This window comes from Arachis ipaensis, chromosome B4 (genome assembly GCF_059453495.1).
Source record: "Arachis ipaensis isolate K30076 ecotype BB chromosome B4, ASM5945349v1, whole genome shotgun sequence".
NCBI classification, from domain to species: Eukaryota; Viridiplantae; Streptophyta; class Magnoliopsida; order Fabales; family Fabaceae; genus Arachis; species Arachis ipaensis.
The window spans coordinates 16,443,666-16,470,102 of record NC_142439.1 but is presented as its reverse complement, the minus strand read 5'-3'; the positions used below and the strand labels follow the sequence as shown (position 1 = coordinate 16,470,102).

General features: G+C 37.7%; 2 protein-coding genes across 2 annotated transcripts; both read right to left on the bottom strand.

Moving 5' to 3' along the window:
* Window positions 1-9,514: 9,514 nt before the first annotated feature.
* Window positions 9,515-10,829, bottom strand: LOC107639013 (pathogenesis-related protein 10). The gene is made up of 2 exons (XM_016342420.2): window positions 10,497-10,829; window positions 9,515-9,974 (listed from the first exon to the last, which is right to left on the bottom strand). Exons 1-2 carry the CDS (start codon window positions 10,675-10,677, stop codon window positions 9,682-9,684), a joined length of 474 nt encoding a protein of 157 aa, XP_016197906.1. The 5' UTR covers window positions 10,678-10,829; the 3' UTR covers window positions 9,515-9,681.
* Window positions 10,830-25,417: 14,588 nt separating this feature from the next.
* Window positions 25,418-26,257, bottom strand: LOC107639012 (pathogenesis-related protein 10). Its single transcript, XM_016342419.3, has 2 exons — window positions 25,936-26,257; window positions 25,418-25,865 (listed from the first exon to the last, which is right to left on the bottom strand). Exons 1-2 carry the CDS (start codon window positions 26,114-26,116, stop codon window positions 25,573-25,575), a joined length of 474 nt encoding a protein of 157 aa, XP_016197905.1. The 5' UTR covers window positions 26,117-26,257; the 3' UTR covers window positions 25,418-25,572.
* Between the last annotated feature and the right edge of the window lie 180 nt (window positions 26,258-26,437).

Sequence of the window (26,437 nt, the reverse complement as noted above, 5' to 3'; positions counted from 1 at the left end):
AGCTTCGAGAAATACCGACGGGTATCAAGATGTACACAACAAAGGAAATATAGGACAAACTTCAAATCACTCATGGAGGCACAACTCAAGTCAAGAGATCCAGAATATACATGCTGAATAGAGAATATGAAATATTCTCAATGAAGGAAGGAGAGACGATAGATGAACTGTTTGAAAGATTCAACGTCATCGTCACTAGCTTACATGCTATAGGGATTACATATTCCGAATCTGTACTTGTGTGGAGAATATTGATATGTCTCACAAAAGAGTGGGAAACCAAAGCTATAGTGATAGCTGAAAGTAATAACATTGATACTATGACTTATGATGATTTGAGAGAAAATTTAGTTGTCTTTGAAAATACATATTTGAAAAAAGATACAAAAAAGAAAGGAATTGCTCTCAAATCTATTACTAAACCTCTGAAAAATGAATCCAGTGATAACTCTTCTGAAAATGAATTTGTTTTGTTTGCTAAGAAATTCAATAAAATGGTGAAGCTGAAGGAACGAAACAAAAGAAGCAGCTCAAAGAAGCCAAAGAGGGATCTCAGCAAAGTGATCTGTTATAATTGTAAAGAAGTTGGGCACTTCAAGTCTGATTGTCCAAAACTGAAGAAGGAGGACAAGCCGAAAAGAGGAAAGAAGAAAGGTCTCATGGCATCCTGGGAGGACTTGGAGAACGACTCTGATGAAGATGATGAAACGGAAACCAAGTCTCAAACGCGTCTCATGGCCGACATAGTTGATGAGGTTTGCCTAGCATCCAAGAGAAAGGACAGCATGTGGTATATGGATAGTGGGTGCTCTAGGCATATGACCGGAAAGTCAACATTCTTCATCAAGCTTGATGAGTATGATGGAGGCTTTGTTACTTTCGGTGACAATGGAAAAGAAAGTGAAGCTGATGTGAACTATCAAGCAAGTCAAGAAAAACCCAAAATTGTCCCAAGTGATGAATCTGTCCGTCCAGAAATGTCTCATCAGGATGGAGGAGACATTTCAGTTTTGTCTCCTGAACAAGCCAGAGAATCCAGAACAGAGTTGTCCACTAAAACTTGTCAAGGCAGAAACTTTCCTCAAAGGCCGCGTGAATGGAAATTCTTGAAGGATTACCCACATGAATTCATCATTGGTGATCCTTCACAAGGCATAACCACTAGATCCTCAAGCAAGAAGCAAATAGAACCAAGCAATGTTGCCTTCTTGTCCCAATTGGAACTTCACAATGTGAAGCAAGCTCTTGAAGACCCCTCATGGGTTAAATCCATGAAGGAAGAGCTAGCTCAATTTGAAAAGAATGAGGTTTGGACACTTGTACCAAATCTAAATGGTAAAAAGGTAACCGGTATAAAATAGATTTTCAAAAATAAATTGGGTAAGGATGGTAGTGTTGTTCGTAACAAGGCTAGATTAGTGGCCCAAAGTTATGATCAAGAGGAAGGTATTGATTTTGATGAGTCATTTTCCCCGGTAGCAAGAATGGAAGCAATTAGGTTGCTTCTTGCCTATGCTGCCCACAAGGGCTTTAAAATGTTTCAAATGGATGTCAAATGTGATTTCCTAAATGGTTTTATAGATAGAGAAGTATTTGTGACTCAACCCGCCGGTTTTAAAAGCAAAGAGTTTCCAAATAATATTTTTAAACTCTCTAAGACTCTTTATGGCCTTAGGCAAGCTCCAAGAGCTTGGTATGAAAGGCTTAGTGCCTTCTTATTAGAAAACAATTTTCAAAGGGGTACCACCGATACTACTTTGTTTATAAAAGAATCTAATGATGATATTTTGCTTGTTCAAGTGTATGTTGATGACATTGTATTTGGATCAGCCAATGAAGCCTTGTGTGAAGAGTTTGAAAAACTTATGACTAGTGAGTTTGAAATGAGTTTAATGGGGTCTTCAAATAAAACAAACTCCTAGTGGTATTTTTATTCACCAATGTAAATATGCTAAAGAATTAATCAAGAAATTTGGCCTTGAAAATTCCAAACCAACGGGAACTCTTATGCATCCAAACACTAAACTTGACAAGGATGAAAATGGGAAAGATGTGGAGGAAACAAAGTATAAAGGAATGATAGGATCACTCATGTATCTTACATCCTCTAGACCGGATATTGTTCAAAGTGTGGGTATGTGTTCAAGGTTTCAATCTCACCCTAAAGAATCCCATCTTTCGGCTGTTAAAAGAATCATTAGATACATTAAGGGCATATGTGATCTTGGCTTGTGGTATCCAAAATCTAATAAATTTTGTGCAATAGATTTTTGTGACGCAGATTATGCGGGTGACCGAGTGGATAGAAGAAACACTTCCGCAATGTGTTGCTTCCATGGAAGCTCGCTCAACATGTGGTCAAGCAAGAAACAAGCCACAGTCGCTTTATCCACTGCTGAAGCCGAATATATCTCTGCAGCTACTTGTTGCTCTCAACTTTTATGGCTTAAAACACAGTTAGATGATTACAAATTGAAAATCAATAGTATACCTTTGTTTTGTGATAATATGAGTGCTATAAACATTTCTAAAAATCCTGTGTTGCACTCTAGAACTAAGCACATTGAAGTAAGATATCATTTTATTAGAGAACATGTGCAAAAAAGGTATTGATATTCAATTTGTAAAATCCGAAGAGCAACTTGCTGACATCTTCACTAAACCTCTGTGTGAAGATAGGTTTTGTACATTAAGGAACATTTTGGGGATGATGGACTTAAGTTTTGTTAAAAAAATGTGATTTTCATGCTTCTATTTATTTTTGTCTCGTAGGTAGCAGGGAGACAAATCTGGGCATATGATAAACAAGCTATAAAACAGGGGAAGACTGAACTTTGATGCCTTGGACTCAAGCCCAACCACCCTCTTTTAAGCCCATTCCATGATATTGGCTCATTAATTTTTTTTTCTGCATCATGTTTCTTTTTAATAAATTTTTTTTTTGAAAAAATTATCACATCATATCTTCAAAAGGGGGAGTTCTTGTCACATCAAATCTTTTTTCCTTATTCTCTCCCATGTTTCAAGGAAAAGACCTTTCAGTTATTTGTTTTGATTTTAAATTTCCTTGATTGAAAACCGTTTCCATTAAATGCTCATTACTTTAAATGATATTCTCTCTACTAAGCATTTAATGTGATCTAACCTCTCCTCACTTTCCACCCTCTTCGGCCTCTCTTCATCTTCTCACTCTCCACTTCACCTCTTTCATCATGAGAAATTAAAGAAGATAGCCACATGAAGAAGCAGCTGAACCCCCATTGTCAAAAATCCTCCATCTTCCACATCTCCTTAATCTCACACCCACATCCATATACACCCCCAACTCGTCCTCTTCACCCTCCGCTCACTCAACAGCATCCATGGCGCGTAAGACTATCCATGCTAGAGCGACAGCAAGGCAGGAAGCTGGTTCATCTAGGAAGAATACCAAGGAACAGGAGCAAGTCCCTGAAGAGGAAGAAGAAGAATCGCCACTTCCATCTCCACAACCTTTACCACCACGACGTTCCACACCTTACCCCTCTAGTCGGTCTCAAAGAACAAAGAAGCCAGTCCTTCACAACACCAGAGAACCTTTTAACTTGGACTCATTGGACTTCAAAAAAAAGTATGGTAAAAGTCACTTTCATTTTGATCCTGCATGTTTCATGTCTTGCGCTGCTTTTGAGTTCCACTCACAAGTTCTGCTAAATCGCCATATGTGTGCTTCCTATGTTGTAAATCTGGAAAATCTTTGTGAAAAAGGTATTGACTTTACTGCACTCTTTGATGATCTCAAATGGGCTCCACTTTTCAAAATTCAAAAACCTGTTTACCCGAATTTGATTCGTGAATTCTATGCTAACATGATGTATCACGATGGTGCTTTACACTCATATGTCAAAAATGTTCATCTTACATTGAATAGAGATACTGTGAGCGCTGCCTTGGGATATCACGATGAAGGATCCAGGGCTTACATGTCTAGAAAATGGGACTCCCATGTTGGGGTTTTCCTTCAAGTAGCCCTGACTCGAGTCTGTGAAAACTTCTCTGCTCTTGATGGAACTACCCTGACCCACAAGGCTCTTAGACCTATGCGAGCCTTGCTTCATCGTATCATCAATCATATTCTGATGCCTGAAAGTGGTTCCTATCAGCGAGTTACTGTTTGTGATACTCTTGTCTTATTTGCTATTCTTACTTCTGCATCCATTTCATTTGCATATCTTATGGTGCGACACATGTGGGATTGTGTCCGCAGCGATAAGAAAGCAAATTTGCCATACGGAATGTTTCTGACTCGCATTTTTGAATACTTCAATGTTGATTTGAGAAATGAGCCTGTTGAGAACAGGATTTCTACCATTAAAGGAGGCGGTGTTCCCGAGTCTGTGAAAGGTAAAAAGGGCAAAAGTTCAATGGCATCAATGCTCTTTGATAGTGAAAGTGACAGTCGTCCTCTTGAATCTTCTAAGCTTTCTGAATCTATCAAAGATGTTCTGAATGAGTTCTCCAACATGTCTAGTATGATGGTCAGGACCTACAAAGAGAAGGACATGGCTAATTCCGATGGAGACGACGATCACCTTGACTCTGACATTCATCTTTCTGAGGCCTGAAAAATTTGCTCACTGCTGCCTATGATCTTGAACAATTTCACTTTTTACTGTCTTTTTGGGATTAAGTTTCTTTTGAACTGTTTTATGTTGAATGACTGTACTCAGTAACTATAACACTTTGGTTTGATTTTTAATATCAAATATTTTACATTACACTGCTGTTTCTATCTATTTTGCAGGTTCCCTCCTAGATGACAAAAGGGAGAGGAAATTAAAAAGAAAAAGGGGCTGAATTGTTGGTGTTGAAAATAGAATTGGGACTGCCAATCCAATTCTTGTGATCTATTTTTTTATTATTGTTTCATGCCAATTTTTTTATGCTCTGTTATGGTGGCTGAACAATATGTTGCTGGCTATATGTTTTTGTATTGCTTGATTTACTGCTTTACTTGCAGGAAATATTTTTTGGCAAGGATCATTTGCTTTGAATATATTGCTGTATGTAGTATGATAAGTATTGATCATCTGTTGGACATATACTCTGAATGTACTCTATCATACTCTATTTTACAAGAGAAATTATCTTCTATGAGCAGCATGTTATTTGAAGGATAACAACTTGAGTCTTGATTACTTTTTATAAAAATCCTTTTGCTCAAAAATCAAGCTCTTTTGATAAACATGTTTTAAAAGATTCCATGTTTTAAATATGTGAATTTTCTTTGGAATTGCTTAAGCAAGTTTACAGGTATTGCCTCCAGTAGATAAATGCAAACATTAAAGGGGAGCAAAGTGATAAAGTGAAAGGGGGAAGACTTGGTCAAATCATCAAAAGGGAGTTCTCTAAATCCTAACCCTTTTTCAATTTATTTTTAATAATATTTGTCATCAAGGGGGAGATTGTTAAGTTTAAAAAACTTGAAATATGATGATGATCAAACATTATTAATTAGAAAAATTGTTAATTTGATTTTTGCATCAAATTATTTGTTTAATAATTTTGTTTAGTGTGCAGATTTTAATTGGGCCAAAAGGCAATATAAGCCCAATATGATGAAATTGTGATCAGCCCTTGTGCAAAAATATTTCATATTCTGTGGCTGAATTATTTAATTGGATAGCAAAATAAATTGAGCCATGAAATATGTGAAGAACCCAAAACAATGCTTCCTTTTGCTCCAACAATTTGTTGGTCCGACATTGAAGAAGAAAGAAAGGAAATAGAGCATGCTAGGTTCGGTTACCTACTCTCCATTGTGGAATGGAATTCAAAATTCAATTGGATTAATGGCTCGCACTGGTAACTAAAAGAGAAAATTAAAAGTGATTTAACAAGCATTGAATGCTCAACACGTTATTTCATTCCTTGTGGAATGTGAGTAGAATTTCAATTTTATTTAATTGTACTTTGAAAGCTTTGTATCTTCTCTCTCCTCTTTCTCTTTGTTTCGGTCATTTCATTGTCAGAGACGAAGATAGCAAGAAAAAGTTATCAGAGACACAGTGAAGTTATGAAGAAGCAAAAGGCTAGGATAAAGAAGGTTAGTAAAGAAAAAGGAAGATCTGAAGCATGGTATGGCTAAGATCTTTGCCATTGAAGGCAAGATATCAAGAAAAAGCTTCAAGATCTTCATACCAAAAGTAGAATCAATCGGCTGCGGTTAGAGAAGAAGATTTCTGTGATAAAGCTCAGTTCCATTTTTGTTCATCCAAGACAGAAGGTTGCTACTGGATCTACGTGGAGGAAGAAGCAAATAATGAAAGTAAGGAGCTGTCAAGGATCAAAGATTCATCAAGGGTCAGAATTCATTCTTGGGGACAAAGTCAAGATGAAAGGCTCAAATTGATGAAGTTTGATGAGAAGGGATGAGAGAGAGGTACATGCATGTTGATTTGCTTTCGGTTTTTCCTCTCCCTTCTCTCTGTCCGAACCGGCTATGTTTTGGAGAAGATGTTGGTGGCTTGGTTAAACCGGTTTCAACCTTGGAAGCTTCCCCTTCTATAATAAGGGTGAACGGCCAAGGGTTGAAGAAAGGAGAGAAAGTGTAAAGCACAGAGTTCTCATAGCTACCCAAGCTTCCTGAGTTCTTCTCCTTCAAAGATGTTCATTTTGTTTTCTTTTCTTTAGTTTTGTCTGTCTAAGTCTCATGGTAAAAGGCAAACAGAGTGAGGTTTGTAAGAAAAAGTCAGTGAGAGAAAAAAGGCAGAGAGAGAAAAATTAAAGAAAAAGTCAGAGATGTCTAAGAGTTCCTTTGTACATCTTTATGTTGTGTTTCATGATCATGTAGGAATTTCCTTGCAAGTTGGGTTAGCACTTTGCAGTTGAAAGCTTGGTAGGTGTCCAAGTCAAGTTCAGATTTGGGGATAGAATTTGGATTTGTCCCAGATAGGAATGGGTAGTTTCTAGGGAAGAATTGGTGTATGTAATCTGATGATTATAGTGAAATTCCGTCACAGTTGTGATGGAGACTGGATGTAGGCTGCATTGCACTTAGCAGCTAAACCAGGATTCTTCTAGGTGTGATTCTCTCTTTCTCTTCTACTCCGATTCTGTTTCTGTTACGAAGGAGACAAAAATGAAAAATATCTTCTAATCGATTACAAGCCAAAAAGAAAATGTCTCTTGACTTGTTATGAGACAAAAGCAGAAATATCTCCTAAAGTTTTTTTGAAAAAGCAGCAATTAATACTCAGTAAAACGGGGCTAAGATTCAACCCCCCTTCTCTTAGTCACTGATTACCATCAATTTTGTCTCTAAAATTAGAACACAACAGAATAGGAAAGAAGAGAATCAGACAAACATATATTTTGGTTCGATTTTCTTATGTAATGAAATATACATTTAGTCTCCACTATAATTATGGTATAATTTTTACTATAATTAATCTGATTACATACACCAATACTAATAAATTACAATCTAATTTATCTAGTATCAACTACTAAATTTTTAGCCAAGCCTAACCACCACCAAATGATGTCCCAATATGACAAAGAAAAATTCAATTAGTTCAACAGCCACAAAGTACTCTCCTAACTTAACAAGGGGAATTAATCGTAGTTTATTACGAACCAAATATATATATAAAAAAAAAGCTTTTTTAATATATCTCTCTTGCTTCTTTTCTCTTATGGCCTTTTTATTTTTTCACCTCATCATGATTTGTCTTTTTTTCAAATTTAGAAAGATTAACATCAGATAGTCATAACAAAGAAATCTAAAATAAAGTTTAAGAAGGAGAAAAATAATCATGTATATATAAAATGATGCTCTGAATTTTTTTCACTATATTTTCTTTACTTTCAATATTGTTGTGAGGTCAGCTATACAGTGTAAAATTTGCTCTTCAAATTTGTTTCATTGCCTTTACAATTTTCTCTAATTCTATCCGTTTCTCTTTTCCTTTCTTGCTAGCTCTTTTTTTTTTTTCATTTTTTCATTCAATAATATGCACCGTTAATTTAAACATTGACTTCAAATTTCATTTTTAACTATTAAGTTGAATAAAAAAAGTAACCTCCAATTTTATCTTCTTTTTGAATGGTGTAGTAGAAAATTAGTAACCTTAACAAGCTCACTTTTGCATGCACAAAAATGATAACATATATGATATATTTTGTTTCTGATCTAATGCAGTCTTTGATTTGACCTAGGCTTCATTGTTTAATTTTTTCTTTTTTTCTCTTTTGATGCAACATTTGGAGAATTCTTTTTTATTTTCAGGATATAGAATGTTTGGAAACCCTTTAGGATAGGAATTGAATTCAATTCCAGTGTTTGAAACAAAAATAGTTAAATTAGTTTAGATGGAATTCAATTCAATTTTGTTGTTTTCTTTTAAAATCAATTCCGATCCAAATAGGTCCGATTTGAAATTTCATTCCATTGGAATTTCACTTAAAACTTAAAATGTTTAAAATGTCCTTATAATCTAATTACTTCTTCTTAACTTTTCTCACTCACATTCTCTCAACATCTCCCACCTTTCAACACACACTCTTTATTCTCTTACCGCCTTCATTCTCTTCCCTTCCCCTCCCTTTTCTTCAAGTCACTTAATATAATATATACTTTTTTTTGAAAGGTCTACTATGTAGATCTAAAAAAAATTATTCACATGTATAGATTTTATGTATTTAACTTAGATTAATAACATCAAACATTTACCAATACGTCTTAAAATTTCAAGTGAAGTTGTGTCAATCATGACACTAGCAAAAAATAGCATAATTTTTTTCTATTTTAATAACATGAATTAGTTGGTATAATTTATCATTAATAACTAATTTTTTTACTTGCTATGTCATTAGACCACTAATTTTATTTTTCATATCGGGTTTGAGAAAGTATCACTGTCTTTTTATGATTATACCTTTCTTCAAGGTTTTTCTACATATCTGCAAGATCTTTTAGTGTGAGATATTGATTTTTCCATCATTCGTCAAGATGACGACAAAGGAAGATCATGACTTTGGCTTTATCCTTTTAGGATGCATTATTTTCAACCTTAATGCCTTAATGGTATCTCCAAGATTCATTGAATCAAGATGGATTTTATCATCTAGTATCCATAATAAGTTATTGTTTCCAGATATATTAAGAGCATTAAATTCAAGATGAGATAACTTTGACATAATAAAAATTTATTATCTGAGTCTTCCTATATTTTGATAACGTGTTGTGAAATAAATAACTAATGGATAGAAAATAAATATAAAATAAAAAAATATAAATAAAACATTCTACTATCAGTATTCACTAATATTATTATCTTAATATAATAGAGATGATTCATATATATTTATATATATATATATATATAAATTGTAGCATGCATAGAGACAAAGAAAGAAGAGTATTTTTATATTCGTAGTGTGTTCCGGTTACTTTAACCTATATCCCTATTTATATATGTGCAATATTAACTTTTTCAAATCTTGAAAATTTTGCACCGCCTTCCATTCAATGTTTGTACCGCCTAAAAGTATTTGATTAGAGGAATAAGTCATGTTGAATGGATATTGAGTAGACATCCATATCGTAACACAATGCAAATTTTAAAAAAATTTAAAAGACTTCCATAACATAAAACCTCCTCCATAATAAATGCAAGCTAATTAAGCACTAATATTTAATTAATAATCAGGATTAGCCAAAAGGAAAGCCTCAACAAGCTTAACAACACCTTCCACTTTGGTTTGAGAAGTCTTAAGGTCTTGTTCACTCATCTTAGCATCACCCTTTGTGAAGAACTGAATATGAACCTTCCTAAGGGACCCTCCATTGGGTGCTTCCACCATTTGGCTCTCAAATTGGACCTTCTCCAATGTCTCAACCAACCCTGTTCCCCCAATTATGCTGAAGTTGTACACAAACTTTTCAGCATCAATTTCATCCACTCTGTGAAGAATATACTTGCTTTCCCCACCTGTAACAATATTCTTTTTTATTATTGTTACTAATTTGACATCATGATCATTAACTAATAGTTAGTTCATTTAAGGAATTTAACGATTGTTTTCCTTAAGAAAAAGTGATACCCCAATAACCATAGTATATCATAGTAAAAAAAAAACACTATAACACAAATAAAATTTGAAAAATAACTCCAATCTTTTTTAATGCCCTTAATAATTTTATTTAGTCTTTTTACAGAAGGACTATTAATTTGCTAATTCATATAAAGAGAGATTAAAATCACTTTTATTTACTTGAGAAAAACACACACACGCATATTTGACATTATCAAAAAATAATAATTGTATTATTTTGTGTTTTTTATATTTTTATAATATAAAAAATCAATATTTTAGTTTTTGAATTTTTTATCAATGATTTTTAATACTAAAAATAAAAAATATACAAAAGATTTAGAGGAAAATAGCACATGTAACAGTACTACCCTTCTAAGCTATATATGTATGATGATGATGATGATGATCTAGGGTACCTTCAAGGATGGTGAGCTTCTTGATGGTTCCAGCACCTCCATCACCGTGAGTGAATTCAATACTTTGAATGGATTCGACGATCTTGGGGATGAGATTGTGAAAATCTAAACACATGGCTTTGAAGAGCCTCGCAGGAGGCACAGCAACAGGAGTAGCATATTCCTGAGTAACAACACCCATTAATATATTAATTGTTCTTAGTTGAAGATGGAGTGTGTACAGATTTTTTATCTATGCATGATATGCTGTGATTTAGGATTTGGAATTATCTCTTTTAGTGGCAACAATAAGTTTCTACTTCAAGGGGGAAACAACAAGCATGATAATATATTATATGTTCTTAAATTTTTTTATGTCAAATTAATTAATTATTGTATATTTATGTATACATACATTATTTATTTTATGCTAGGGAAAGGGACATTTTGGCGTCAATAATGTCAATGCCTAACTTTCACATGATAATATATGAATTATTAAAAATCATTTTAGGCTATCCTAATTGAACTGACAGCTAATTTGATCAAAGTATTGACTTATTGAGTCATTAGTTTAACTAATAGATAATTGGTTGAATTAATTAATTTAGTTATAATTAATTAAATAAATATACAAAATTATAAAAAATAAAATTTAAATTTAAAACGCATGAGGAATTAATGCTTGTTTTTTAAATATATAAAAATATAGTTTAGTTTTATTTATTTAATACATTCTAAGAAATAAGAAAAGCATTTTATATAAATATTACAATTTAGTTTATCTTACCTTATAATATATTTGATAAAAGTTACTGTATCAAGAAGTGGGAAAAAATAAATTGGGTAAGTGATAGCAGGCTATTTTATTAGAGTAATTCTCCACATTCAAGTGATTTTCAATACAAGTCATATAAGTCATTTATATTCACGCTGTTTTACATTTTTTTTTTGCCTCTTTTTTTTCTTCTTTCTCCGTGTTTCTTCCTCCTCTTTCTCCGTGTCTCTTTTTCTTTTTTTTCGTAATTTTTCTCTCTCGTTATCATCGTCATCACCACCACCTCTTCTTCCCTCTTTTTTTATTGAAATTTCTTCTCCTCTTTTCGTTTTCTCTTTCTCTTTCATCAAAATCACCAGAAAAAACGAAAAAACATTATTCAAGGTACTGTTTTACTGTTCTTCTAGATTTTTTTTCTAAATTGTCTCTGTCATGTGCCTAATCCTTAATCAGCAAAACATTAAAAGATTTCAAGAAGAAATATACTGTCTCTCCCTATATTGGTGTTAGGATTTGGTTGAATTAGTCCCACATTGCTTAGGATAGCAAATGGAGTGGGTGGCCTAGGCTATAAATATGAGGCTAAGTTCTCCATTTGTTTTTGCACCAGTCAAAAACACTTTAAGCTTGTATCTGATTTTTCTTTTCCTCTGTACTCTTTATTAGAGAATGTTGTGAGGTGTAGTTAGATATTTGCTTTGAGAGAGTGTGGATGTACTGGGGTGCCGGTGAGAGAAAGAAGTCTATGTGTTGTAACAATTTTCACATAGTGATATTCTCTGGTTGTCATTTGACAACGGCCGTGGTTTTTTCTCCGGTAATTGGAGTTTCCACGTTAAATTCTTGTGTTGTGATTGTGTCTATTTTATTTCTCTGTCAAAGGTGTTTTCTCAAGGGGGAATGGTGTATTATTCCCAACAAGTGGTATCAAGAGCTTCGGTTCGGTGGGATTTATTCTTAGTATGCTCTGTGGTTGCAGCCTAGTCTGACCTTCCACATCAGAAAAGAATTTTGTCCTGTGGCTTGAGGTTGATCTTTGGTTGTTGTTGTTGTTGCTGGAAGGCAGTGTGACACTGTGAGAGTGCTGTTTGGAAAGGTTCTGGCTAAGGAAAGACTTGGTACTTAAGTGTGTCCATTGTGACCCACCTCTCTTTCCTGGGGACCCTTCCTAGTGCACGGTTGAGTTATACTATTCCAGTATACGGTTGCAACAATGTCAGGATATTCAAGTGCTGTGAAGCTTGAAATAGAGAAATTTGATGGAAGAATCAATTTTGGCTTGTGGCAAATACAAGTCAAGGATGTGTTGATACAATCAGGTTTGCACAAGGCGTTGAAGGAGAAGATCTCTGGTTGCTCTCTCTATGAGAGAAGATGATGTTCTCTAGAAGACAAGAAGTATCCTCATGGTATTACCGCACTGCCATGGATAAGGATAAGTTGTGGCAATCGGGTCCACAATTGCACACGGGCATTGGTTGGCGTTGAGATGCAAGGTGTGTGGCAGAGTTAGGTCGATGGCTGAAGAACTTCCAGGAAAAGCCAATTTGGAAGTTGCACCATGAATTTTCAGCAAGGTTTCGATCTGTACCAAGGTGAAATGCTTGGAGTGGTCTAATTCCAAGTGAGTATACTTTCATGGTGGAGTATTTCTGTAATCCTTTGGGTGTATTTCTGTAATCGTTGGTTTATTTCTGTAACTGTTTGGGTGTATATCTGTAATCCCTTTGGATGTATTTCTGTAATCGTTTGGGTGTATTTTTGTAATCGTTCGGGTGTATTTCTGAAGTTCCATCATCTTCAAAATAATTTCAAAGCTTGATTTCAGAAACCATGAAAAAAAAAACAGAAGGAGATCGAAGACAAAGAGAGAACGCTTTTCCATACAAATCATACAAGTCATTTATATTCACGTCGTTTTCACGTTTTTTTTTTGTGCTTCTTCATAAAAAAGGAAACGATGATGAAACACGCAAAAATGATTCAGTAACGCACGCGAGTTAGGTCCAACTTGTAAAACTTGTAAATAAAAATAACTTATATGTGTAACACTTCTCATTCTATTAAACCGGAGGATCTTGGTTTACACTTCACAGCACAACATTCATCCATGAAGGTCGACCCTCAACTTTGAGTCGTGTGACTCCAACTCTATTTGTCTTGCTCTCGTTTAAACTTTAATTAAAGTTTGAGTTTACTTAAATTTGTTTTTTTAAAATAATTTATTTTTAAATTAATATCTAAAAAAATTTGTTAATCATATTAATCTCTAAAAAATATAATTATAAATCAAATAGATTTTTTTGTTAATTAGATAATAATGTACTATGTTAAGAATTGCGTAACCCGATAATATAATATGTTAATGCCACATGTAAAAAATAATTGACCCATTTTAATAATGTTAAGTTTAACCAAATTTAGACAAGTTTGAATAAACAACTTAATTAATTTAAAAAAAAGTTTAAAATATAAAAATTTATATTAATAATAATTTATAAATAAATTATTTTGTGTTTAAAAAGTTATCATACAAGTACTTATTTTAATGTTGTGTAATAAATAAAAGTGATAAAATAGTTTTTGAAAAAGAAAGAAGTCAATTTTTTTTTTATTTCTTCAAAAGTTCTTACACAACTTTTTAAAAAGTTAAAAGTATATCTAAAAAACTATATCAAATCCCATGAGTATGATTTTTGAGTTAACCACCAAAAATGTCCCTAAATTATTTAAACACTGACAAAAATACACCCGAATTTTACTATCGACAAAAATGCCTTCAAATAATTTAAAACACACAACAACAATATTCAACAGTAAATATATATTTTTAAAAAATACCTTAGAGATTGAATTTTGATGCAATTTTTTTCAAGAATGATTATAAAAATAAGATATTATTATACATAAAGATTAGTGATTTTTCGTTAAGTATATAATTTTTTATAATTTTTTTGTTAACCACCAATAATACTTTTAAAAAATCACAAAACAATATATACTTAACAAAAAATCACCAAATTTTAAGAATAATAATATTTCATTTTTCTAATCATACTTGAAAAAAATTGCATCAAAATTAATCTCTAATGTATTTTTTGAGAAATACATATTTAATGTAATTTTTTTTACAAGATTATCTAACATTAAATATGTATTTCTCAACAAATACATTAGAGGTTGAATTTTGATACAATTTTTTGCAAACATGATTAAAAAAAAGAAATATTATTATCCTTAAAATTTGGTGATTTTTCGTTGAGTATATATATATTGTAATTTTTTTGTTAACAACTAATAATACTTTTAAAAATCACAAAAAAATATATACTTAGAAAAAAATTACCAAATTTTAAGAATAATAATATCTTATTTTTTTAATTATGTTTGTAAAAAATCACATCAAAATTCAATTTCTAAGATATTTTTTAAAAATATATATTTACTGTTAGATATTATTATTGTAGTGATTTTAAATTATTTAAAAATATTTTTGTCTATAATAAAATTCGGGTGCTTTCTGTTGTCATCGTCCAAATAATTTTGGGGTATTTTTGGTGGTTAACTCATGATTTTTTGTTTTTACGTCCAAACGGACCCTCCTCCAACAATAAGGTCTATGTGTAGATGAATTCTCAGAGTCTTCTTAAGACGCTTCATCCTTCATAGTGTTTTTCATACGTTTCATAAACTAGAGGATGCTGTCTTAGAATTTCTCTTTCTCTTCCTTCTTGCATTAAAGGAAAGAAAAAAAGTATAGATAAGGCCACCCTGCCTTATCCCTTCACACAATGTTATAATTACTTAATTAATTAATCAATTCTGTGTGACTTACTGATTTCAGTGGATTGCACATGCTTCTACGAAATAGATACTGAATATTTAAGTAAGTGCATATTTACTAAAATTTTGTGTGAACCATAGTTTTGAAAATCAAACCAAATTTATTGTGAATTGAAAACCAAATGTCAAATTGGATTGGATCTTAAACAAAAACTTTGTTCATATTTTGGCCCAACGCTAAGGCCCAGGTCTAGACGAAAGGCCCAATCCAAATGATTGAGTCTTATCCTACACCGACCTTCATCCTACGAAGTCGGTCCTTACCACGACTTGCTCTAAAGAAGTCGGGAACGACGATTAGCTGGCAGATAAACACTCATTCAAATTGGTAACTGCCCCTAAAATCTCTCAACACACTTCCAGGAACCATATCTCAACTTCCCTAAGATAAAGGGACGGTTATCCACTTTAAAAGGTGGAACTACTTCAGCGGTGGTTATTAGTTCACCACTATAAATACACTGGCACTCCTCAGGTATCTCAGGAACCCAATACTCTCTAGACCTGTTTTGCTCCATTTGCTGACTTTGGCATCGGAGTGTCTTTGCAGGTACCACCCCCCATTTTCTCACACCGAAGTCGGACGGGGGCCTTGGATCATCAATCCACTTGGATACTTCCTCATTCAGACGATTGGGCCAGCCAAACTAATCCAACCCAATAATCTCCGGTTACCTAACGTAACATTGGCGCCGTTGCCGGGGACCCGAGAGATCAGCCAGTAATGGCGGATGTATCCCCTGAAGATGGTCATGTGGCGTCGGATTCCGAACAAGAGAATCTGGATACCGGAAACAACGACGCAGACCTGACCCTCCACCAGGAAACCAACAACCAACACAGGGAAGGAACCTCCGGATTTAAAAATTCAAAGACAAATTCTTCGGAGGGGCGTGAATCAGAAAAAGATGGACCACCCCACGCAACTGAACTAATGGGGCTAGTCCATGTCCACCAAAGTCGCTTGGAACAGCTGGAACAGGAACGGGAGCGACAAAGGGAGATACAAAAGCACCTAAGAGATGAGATGGATCGACGAAAAGAGTTAGAGAAAAAAATCTTAAAGTTAGAATCCTCCCTCAAAGGTCGGAACTCCCGTGACGATCGAGAAGAGTCGTCCCCAGGAGGGGAGGACCCTTTTAGTGAGGTCATAATGAGGGCAAAAGTTCCAAAAAATTTTAAAAGCCCCGATATGGACCTCTATGACGGAACCACAGATCCAAAGCATCATTTAAGCAATTTTAAAAGTCGGATGTATCTGGCTGATGCTTCTGACGCGACGCGCTGCAAAGCTTTCTCGACCACCTTATCGAAAGCAGCGATGAAGTGGTTCGATAGCCTCCCTCCAAGGTCGGTCACCAGCTTCGAGGACCTCTCGAGGAAGTTTCTAATGAGGTTCTCCATTCAGAAAGATAAAGTAAAGCATGCACCGAGCCTCCTGGGAATAATGCAGGAGGTCGGAGAACCTCTATGAGATTATATGGAAAGGTTCAACAAGACATGCTTAGAGATTCAAGACCTGCCCACCGAGGCAGTTATCATGGGGCTGGTCAACGGACTTAGAGAAGGTCCCTTCTCACAGTCCATATCAAAAATACACCCCATCTCCTTAAGTGATGTGCAGGAACGAGCTGAAAAGTACATCAACATGGAGAAAAATGCCAGACTGAGAGAGTCGAGTTGGCGACCTGGGCACCTTCCCTCGATAAAAGAGAGGGAGAGGGAGCCCAAGAAGAAAGAAGACCTCGGTCCCGACAGACCCAGGAAATATCACTCTTATACTCCTTTAAAGGTTTCCATAGTGGACGTATACAGAGAGATCTGCAATACTGAAAGGCTGCTACCTCCCAGGCCCATTAAAAATAAAAAAGGGGGGAGTCGCAACGACTACTGCGAGTACCATAAAATATATGGTCACTCAACAAACGACTGTTACGACCTTAAAAATGTGATAGAAAAGTTGGCCAGAGAAGGCCGATTTGACAGATATCTCATAGAAAGGTCGGACAATCATGGGAAGAGAAAGCGAGATGACACAGATAGAAGAGACCCACCTCCGCAGACTCGGAGAGACATACACATATGATCTCAGGCGGATTCGCGGGAGGAGGACTCACCAAGTCCTCTCGCAAAAGACACCTCAAGCGAGTTTACCAGGTCGGAAATGAATCATCCGACCTCCCTACCATCTCATTTACAAAGGAAGATGGGCAAGGAGTAATCCCTGGACACGACGATCTAGTGGTGATAACCATGATCCTAGCCAATGCCCATCTCCACAGAACCCTAATAGATCAAGGAAGTTCGGCAGACATCCTTTTCAAGCCTGCGTTTGACAAACTAGGGTTAGGTGAAAATGAGTTAAGAGCCTACCCCGACACCTTGTACGGGCTAGGCGACACGCCAATAAAACCACTGGGATTTCTACCCCTCCACACTACCTTCGAAAAGGGGGAAAAATCTAAAACTCTGAGCATAGACTTTATAGTCATCGACGTAGGGTCAGCATATAATGCCCTAATCGGCAGAGCTACCCTAAATCGACTCGGAGCGGTGGTGTCTACCCCCCATCTCTGCATGAAATTTCCGACACCTGCGGGAATAGCAACGATACGGGGAGACCAGAAGTTGGCAAGAAAATGCTACAATGAAAGCCTGAACCTGAGGGGAAAAGGCAAAGAGGTTCACACTATAGAGCTCGGTGGTGCAAGGGCCAAAGAAGAGCTGCGACCACAGCCAAGAGGAAAAACTGAGGAAATACAGGTCGGCAAAGAGGAAGGGAGAAATACCAACATAGGAGCCAACTTGGGGGAAACCCTAAAGCAAGGGTTGACTAAGCTCCTAAGAAACAATTCTGACCTCTTTGCCTGGAAAGCTTCCGACATGCCTGGGATAGACCCCGAGCTCATGTTCCACAAGCTCTCGGTATATCCGGGGTCGCGACCTGTACAACAGAGAAGGCGCAAGCTCGGCCCGGAACGAGCCCTAGCGGTGGAAGAGCAAGTACAAGCACTCCTAGAAGCCGGCTTCATCAGAGAAGTCAAATATCAAACATGGCTAGCAAATGTAATGCTAGTCAAGAAGCAAAATGGCAAATGGAGAATGTATGTCGACTACACTGACTTAAATAAGGCATGTCCCAAGGACCCTTATCCACTCCCAAGTATTGATACCCGAGTAGACTCTAGCTCGGGATATCGATACTTGTCGTTCATGGATGCCTACTCGGGATATAACCAAATCCCAATGTATGAGCCAGACCAGGAGAAAACATCATTCATCACGCCCAGAGCTAATTTTTGCTACGTGGTCATGCCATTTGGATTAAAAAATGCAGGGGCCATATATCAAAGGCTGATAAACAAGGTGTTCGCTTCTCACCTGGGGAGCTTAATGGAAGTCTACGTTGACGACATGCTAGTAAAAACCAAGGAAGAAGTCGACCTTTTGTCAGACCTCTCGCAAGTCTACGACACCCTAAGGTTACACGGGATGAGGCTAAATCCCGCAAAGTGTACCTTCGTGGTGGAGGCTGGAAAATTCCTAGGTTTTATGCTAACATAGAGAGGGATTGAAGCAAATCCCAATAAGTGTAAATCTATCATGGAAATGAAGAGCCCGACTTGCTTAAGAGAGGTTCAACAATTGAATGGCCGACTTGCAGCCCTCTCCAGGTTCTTGGCAGGATCAGCACTCAAATTCCTTCCACTGTTTTCTTTATTAAGAAAGGGATGCCAATTCAAATGGACTTCAGAATGCGAAGGAACGTTTCAGGAGTTCAAAAGGTTCTTGAGCCAACCACCAATCCTAACCCGCTCGTCCTATATTTGTACGTAGCAGACAAAGCTGTCGCATCAGCCCTGATAAGGGAGGACGAGGTCGGACAGCATCTAGTTTACTTCATCAGCAAAGTTCTCCAGGGTCCCGAGCCGAGGTATCACAAACTAGAGAAGTTTGCCTACTCCTTAGTAATAGCCTCACGAAGGCTATGGCCTTACTTTCAAGCACATACAATAAGAGTCCGAACGAACCAACCCATGAAGCAAATCCTCCAGAAGACGGATGTTGCAGGAAGAATGGTTCAATGGGCAATAGAGCTCTTTGAGTTTGACTTGAAGTATGAAACTCGGACAGCAATCAAAGCCCAATGCCTCACCGACTTCATAGCAGAGTACGCAGGAGGCCAAGAGAAAAAGCCAACTACATGAGAACTCTATGTAGATGGATCCTCAAATAAGGCAGGAAGCGGCGCATGAATAATACTTGTGGATGAAAGGGGAACCCAAATAGAGGTATCCCTCAAATTTGAATTCCCAGCTTCAAATAATCAAGCAGAATATGAAGCCCTGATTGCAGGATTGAAACTGGCAGAAGAAGTCGGTGCAACGAAAGTGATGATATACAGTGACTCTCAAGTGGTGACCTCCCAGATAAATGGAGAGTATCAGGCCAAAGATCCAAACATGAAGAGATACCTGGAAAAAACTCTGGAGTACCTCGGGCACTTTGTGAAAACCGAGGTTAAGCATATAACTCGGGATCTCAACAGCAGAGCAGACGCCCTCTCCAAGTTAGCAAGTACTAAGCCAGGAGGGAATAATAGAAGCCTGATCCAGGAAACTCTCCAAGAGCCCTCTGTAGTGAAAGCAGAGGGCAAACAAGATGTCCTTGAGGTATCCGGGCTAAACCTCAGATGGATGAATCCTTTGGTCGAATACCTAAAATTCGATATCCTCCCCAAGGAGGAAAAAGAGGCTAAGAAAGTCCGGAGGGAAGCACAATATTACACTCTGGTGAAAAATATCCTTTATAAAAGAGGAATATCAACGCCATTGTTGAAGTGCGTACCGACCTCAAGGACCACTGAAGTGCTAGAGGAGGTCCATAATGGGATCTGCGGAAACCATCTCGGAGCCAGGTCGCTGGCCAGGAAAGTAATCCGAGCTGGATTCTACTGGCCGACCTTGCAGAAAGATGCCACAGAGTTTGTGAAAAAATGCCAACCTTGCCAAATGCATGCAAATTTCCACATGGCTCCCCCCGAGGAGCTCATTAGTATAACTTCTCCATGGCCCTTCGCAAAATGGGGAATGGATTTGTTAGGTCCTTTTCCCCAGGCGCCAGGATAAGTCAAATACTTGATCGTGGGAATAGATTACTTCACAAAGTGGATAGAAGTAGAACCATTGGCCACCATCACAGCCCAAAGAAGTCGGAGGTTCCTCTACAAAAATATCATCACAAGGTATGGAATACCTTATTCCATTACTACAGACAACGGAACCCAGTTCACCGACTCTACCTTCAGAAGCCTAGTAGCCAGTATGAAAATCAAACACCAGTTCACCTCGGTGGAACATCCACAAGCCAATGGACAAGCCGAGGCAGCCAACAAAGTCATACTGGCAGGGCTAAAGAAAAGACTACAAGAAGCAAAGGGAGTCTGGACAGAAGAGCTCCCACAAGTGTTATGGGCTTATCGGACGACGCCACAATCTGCCACTGGGGAAACACCCTTCCGACTTGTCTATGGCGTAGAAGCTATGATACCAGTGGAAATTAGTGAGCAAAGCCCAAGGGTGATTCTCCACGATGAAATCGGAAACATACAGGGGCACAAAGAGGAGCTTGAATTGCTCCCCGAAGTCCGAGAGCAAGCCCAGATAAGAGAAGCAGCATTGAAACAAAGGATGACTACCAGGTATAACAAAAAAGTCATTCGAAGGAGTTTCACCCCAAACGACTTGGTCTTGATCAGAAACGACATTGGAGTCAACAAATCGGGGGAAGGAAAGCTCGCTGCCAATTGGAAAGGACCCTACAAAGTTAGCGAGGTCTTAGGAAAAGGTTACTATAAGGTGACCGACCTAAGCGGCACCGAGTTACCTAGATCGTGGCATGCTTGTAACATGAAAATGTACTATAGCTAAAAGCGAACTCTACTCCCTGATGTACTCTTTTCCCAACTTCACGATTTTTTTTTCCCAAAAGTCAAAGGGTTTTTTCTGAAGAAGGGTTTTTAATGAGGCATCATAGTAGAGGCTAAGGGGGAATAGATTATTAAAAACCTTTAGTAGCAGTAAAGTACATTCCCTAATAAATAAAGATCTTTTACAATATCTCTTATAAATTCCTTCTCGTTTATTTTTCTTTCTACGAAACGCGCCGACTTAAGCTCGACAAAGCATGAAAATCCCATGAACCGACCTAGATGGTTGTCAGGATAAAACGACGAGGTACAAGTCGGTGTAAAGAGGTTATAAAAGTTTATGGTAAGAGACTCGGAAACATACCGACTCATAAGTCGGAGTCAAAATCTGAGTAGAAAGGAAAACGCATCGCAAAAATAACCTAAGTTATAGAAACTCAATAAATCACAAAGTTGAGTATAAGGAATAGCAAAAAAGAGATCGAAAAGCCTACTAAAAAGCATAAATAATGTCCTAAGTCCTTAAAGCGAAAGGGCTCAGGAGGACAGACAAGCCAAAGAATAGGTTTTCAAAAAAGGTCGAAGAAATTCTCTAAAGTATCAAGATCAGAAAAGCATGCACACAAAAAGTAACTTAAACCCTTATCCAAAAAGGGTATTTATAAATATTTTATTTACGGCCTCAAAAGGCCAAGAGAAATGTCAACCAAATCACCACAACAAACATAAAAAGAGTTTAAAAAAGAGGGGACCCACAGGCCGGGCCCCCATATAGCTAACAAATTTTTAGAGATTATCACCACCAGAGCCAGGAAGAGTAGTCGGATCACCACCAGAGCCAGGAAGAGTAGTCGGAGCGCCATCAGTACCAGGGAGAGAAGTATCCATAGGAGACGGAGAGGAGGTTCCATGAGGCCTTGAGGAACTCGGAGCATCCTTTGAACGAGGCCTTGAGGAACTCGGAGCATCCTTTGAACGAGGAGGGGACTCGATTATCCTCTGCCCCCCGAGTCTTCAAATCGGAATCGGTGACAGGCTTAGGGGAGGGAGGAGGATAAACTATGGCACCATCAATGACAATCTTGTCAGGATCCAAAGGAGTGAGATCAAGGTCGGGAGCAAGGACTCCGACCTGCTCCTTAAAAATTCTCCAGGCCTCCTCGGCTCCTTCGGCAATAGAGTCCTCCAACTCGGCATAAGCAGTCCGAGAATTCAACAAGTCCTTCCTCATCGCCACGAGGTCCTCGAACAAGCTCGAATAACTCTCCTACGCCTTCTTCCTCAAGCCCTCCTCCATATTGCATTGGGCTTGTAACTTGCTCTCCTTCTCCCGAAGGACGTCCCTCTCCTCCTTCAACTCAGCGACCTCCTTCTTCAACTCCTTCTCATGTTTCTGATATATGAGAAGTCTTTCCTCTAACTCTTCAACCCTCGAAGTTGAACCCAGAGAGCTAAGAGGAGTCTTCTCAAAAATATCAAGAAACTTGGTGCACACCGCCGCCGCCCTGACATTCTCCTGAGCCAGAATAGTGAGGTGGTTCCAGATAGAAACATCATCCATACCTATACGAGTATGGGGATAGATGTATTTCCGGATAAATGCAGGAGCATCCACCTTAGCCTCACCTTCAAAAGAAGAGCTAGACTCTAAAGTCTTGCGCTTCTTCTTCTCTGGCTTAGGAGAAGATCGAGGAGGAGGGGGCGGCTGAGAAGAAGCCGAGGAGGAAATGACGATGGGTTGAGAAGGAGTCCCCAAACTTCGGGAAGAAGGGGGAGGAGGAAGAGGAAGAAGAGAACCAGTTACCCTGGCGCCGCCAGTCCTGGCACGGGACCTCGCCTTGGCCTCTTGGACTCTCTGGTAAGACTCACTGGAATTCTTCTTCGCCATCTCTATAAAAAATAATCAGTAGCCAAAAAGTCAGACAAGTCGGTAAAAACAAATCGCAAGTCGGAAGCAAAGTAAAAAAAACAAAAGCTACCTAGTTGTGTCTAGACAAAGGTCGGCGACCCCTGGAGAAATTTTTTGGTATCCAGATATGGGGCCCTCCCCCACACTTCTAGGAGGAACCCCACAATGGCTGCCTCCACTTCATCCAGATCATCCAAACTGTATTTCTCACAGGGGGAGGCCTCCAACCAGTATAGGGGAAAGCAAGGAGAAGAATTCTCGTTCAGGAAAAAGGGGTGGTGACCCTCTACGGCTTGAACCTTGAAAAAATAGTTTTTGAAGTCATGGAAGGATTCATCAAAAAGGGTGAAGACCCTCCAACCTTGTATAGCCCGGAAAGACACTCACTGTTGCTTATTATTTTGTCCACTGAAGGGCTTGGTCATGTGAAAGAGAAAAAAGAAAATCCTCAAAGAGGTCGGAAAGTCCAAAGCATGGCTGATAAACTGGTAAATTTTCAGAAAACCCCAGGAATTGGGGTGAAGCTGGGTAGGTGCAACACGGCAGTGACGTAAAACAGCAATCTCAAAGTCAGAGAAAGGGAGAAAAACGCCCAGGCGGGTGATCATGCTCTCGTACATATAAAAGAAATGAAGGGTTGCCTCTGAAGCCCTCCCAAAGCAAACCCGGTCTTCTGGACCTGGAGCAAGTAGTTCATACTTTGGCTCATCCTCATCAGAGGTGCAGAGCCGGTGACGAGTGCGAAGGTCAGTAATAAAATCAGTATCAACCAGAGGTTCCTCTCTTAAGACCGTGACATCGACCCACTGAGCAAGAGTTTCTATGGAAGTCATTTTTCTTTTCCTAAAAAGGATTAGCGAAACCTACAAAGGAAAAAGAAAAAAGATCAAGAACAGGGTCTCTAAGGGGATACGGAATCAAACAAAAAGCCTACGAAGTCAACTCCTCTCTCTAAAAAAGTAAAGGCATGCAAACAGAAGCATTTCTTAAAAGAGACGAGGAGAAAAGACTAACCTTTGCCTGGAAATAAGGTAGAGGAAGATGAAAGCCTTCAAACGAAGAATGCCCCACGAACAGAGAAGAAGAAAATTTGAAAAATCGCAAAAATGAAACAACGAAAGAGAGGGAAGGTATTTATAAGCACGTTAGGGGCATAATGGTAAAAACGGAAAGTCGTCATTAATGGGTGCACCGTTACCAAGGTAATTAATACCTACGCAAACTCCTAACAGACGCGACGTTTGATTAGACGTAACTGTGAAAATCAAAAGTCATGAAAGTCACGTCGGTTCCGAACAATCACGTCGGTTCCCTCACAAGTCGGCTACGACCCCGAGTAGAATACTTGAACCCAAGTCTTCAAAGAAATTGGGCTCGAGTAGGGGCACTGTTCATACCCTGGCTCAACGCTAATGTCCAGGTCTAGACGAAATGCCCAATCCAAAGGATTGAGCCGTACCCTACACCGACCTTCATCCTACGAAGTCGGTCCTTACCACGACTTGCTCTAAAGAAGTCGGGAACGACGATTAGCTGGCAGATAAACACTCATTCAAATGGGCAACTGCCCCTAAAATCTCTCAACCCACTTCCAGGAGCCATATCTCAACTTCCCTAAGATAAAGGGATGGTTATCCACCTTAAAAGGTGGAACTACTTCAGCGGTGGTTATTGGTTCACCACTATAAATACACTGGCACTCCTCAGGTATCTCAGGAACCCAATACTCTCTAGACCTGTTTTGCTCCCCTTGCTGATTTTGGCATCGGAGTGTCTTTGCAGGTACTACCCCCCATTTTCTCACACCAAAGTCGGACGGGAGCCTTGGATCATCAATCCACTTGGATACTTCCTCATTCAGACGATTGGGCCAGCCAAACTAATCCAACCTAATAATCTCTGGTTACCCAACGTAACAAACTTGTTATTCCAAAATTGGTAGAAAACCAGAAAATCAATCTGGTGAACCGAACCAAATCGAAAAAAACGGAAAAAAAACTCTAATAATATTTCTGAATTTCATAGTCTTTCATCTTCAACCGCTTCTCTCGTCAACTTCACTGTTATTTTGGTCATCGCAGTCCTCGTCATCTCCTCCTATAGCCGTTGTCTTCTCTTACACCCTACGTTTCAGCCATTGTCTTCTTTTGCCTCAATTTTGGTCCCATTGTCTTTCCGTTATGTTGCTTTAAATGTTTAATCATTAATTCTTATTGTTGTTACCTGTAGACTCTGGTTGAATTTAGCTTATTCTTGTTATTTTATTATAATTAAATTATTTTAATTGAACTACAATTAAATTAATTAAATCAAATGAACTTCTAAATCGGTGAAGAAATAGCTAAAAGTGTTTTGATGACCCATGAAATTTTTATAACCTTGGTGTGAACACTTAGATAGGAAATCAACAAGGACGGCAACACATTAAATAGAAAGTATAGTGTTATTATTTATGCCGTTATGATAGAGAGACAAAAAAAAAATCAACTCAAACTTATCTTATGTATTATTTATTAATTATTATAATAATTAATAAATATTAAATAAGATTAATTATTTTTTATTAATTTATTTTGGTTAACAAACATTTTTGTTATTTATGAGTCCTTTGAAAAGACATGCAGAAAATAAAAGCAAGCTAATAATCAGGATTAGCCAAAAGGAAAGTCTCAACAAGCTTAACAAGGCCTTCCACTTTGGCTTGAGAAGCCTTAAGGTCTTGTTCACTCATCTTAGCATCACCCTTTGTGAAGAACTGAACATGAACCTTCCTAAGGGACCCTCCATTGGGTGTTTCCACCAATTGGCTTTCAAATTGGATCTTCTCCAATGTCTCAGCCAACCCTGTTCCCCCAATTATGCTGAAGTTGTACACAAACTTTTCAGCATCAATTTCATCCACTCTGTGAAGAACATACTTGCTTTCCCCACCTGTAACAATATTCATTTATTAATACGAAAAAAAAAGCTATATATGTATGATGATGACGATTGAGGGTACCTTCAAGGATGGTGAGCTTCTTGATGGTTCCAGCACCTCCATCTCCCTGAGTGAACTCAATACTTTGAATGGGTTCAACAATCTTAGGGAAGAGATTGTGAATATCTAAAGACATGGCTTTGAATAGCCTAGCAGGTGGCACAGCAGCAGGGGTAGCATATTCTTGAGTAACAACACCCATTATTAGTTGTTCTTCAAGATAGACTTGTGTGTAGAGATTTTATAAAGGCACTAGCTATGGTGGTTAGGTGGAGAAGTTGAGTGCAGTGAGGTTGGTGAAATAACATGAACATCAGTTTCTGTTTCAAGGGAGAAGCAATAACCATTACTCAATCACGCACTTGTACTTGTCAATGAATATTGATGCCGGATTTCAAATGCTGTTATTATTTTATTAATTTCTTTGAGAACTATGATGCTACTGAAAGGGCCATTTTGGCGTCTCCTATTAAGAGTAATGTCAATATCTAACTTTCACATGATATCAATTATATGAATTATT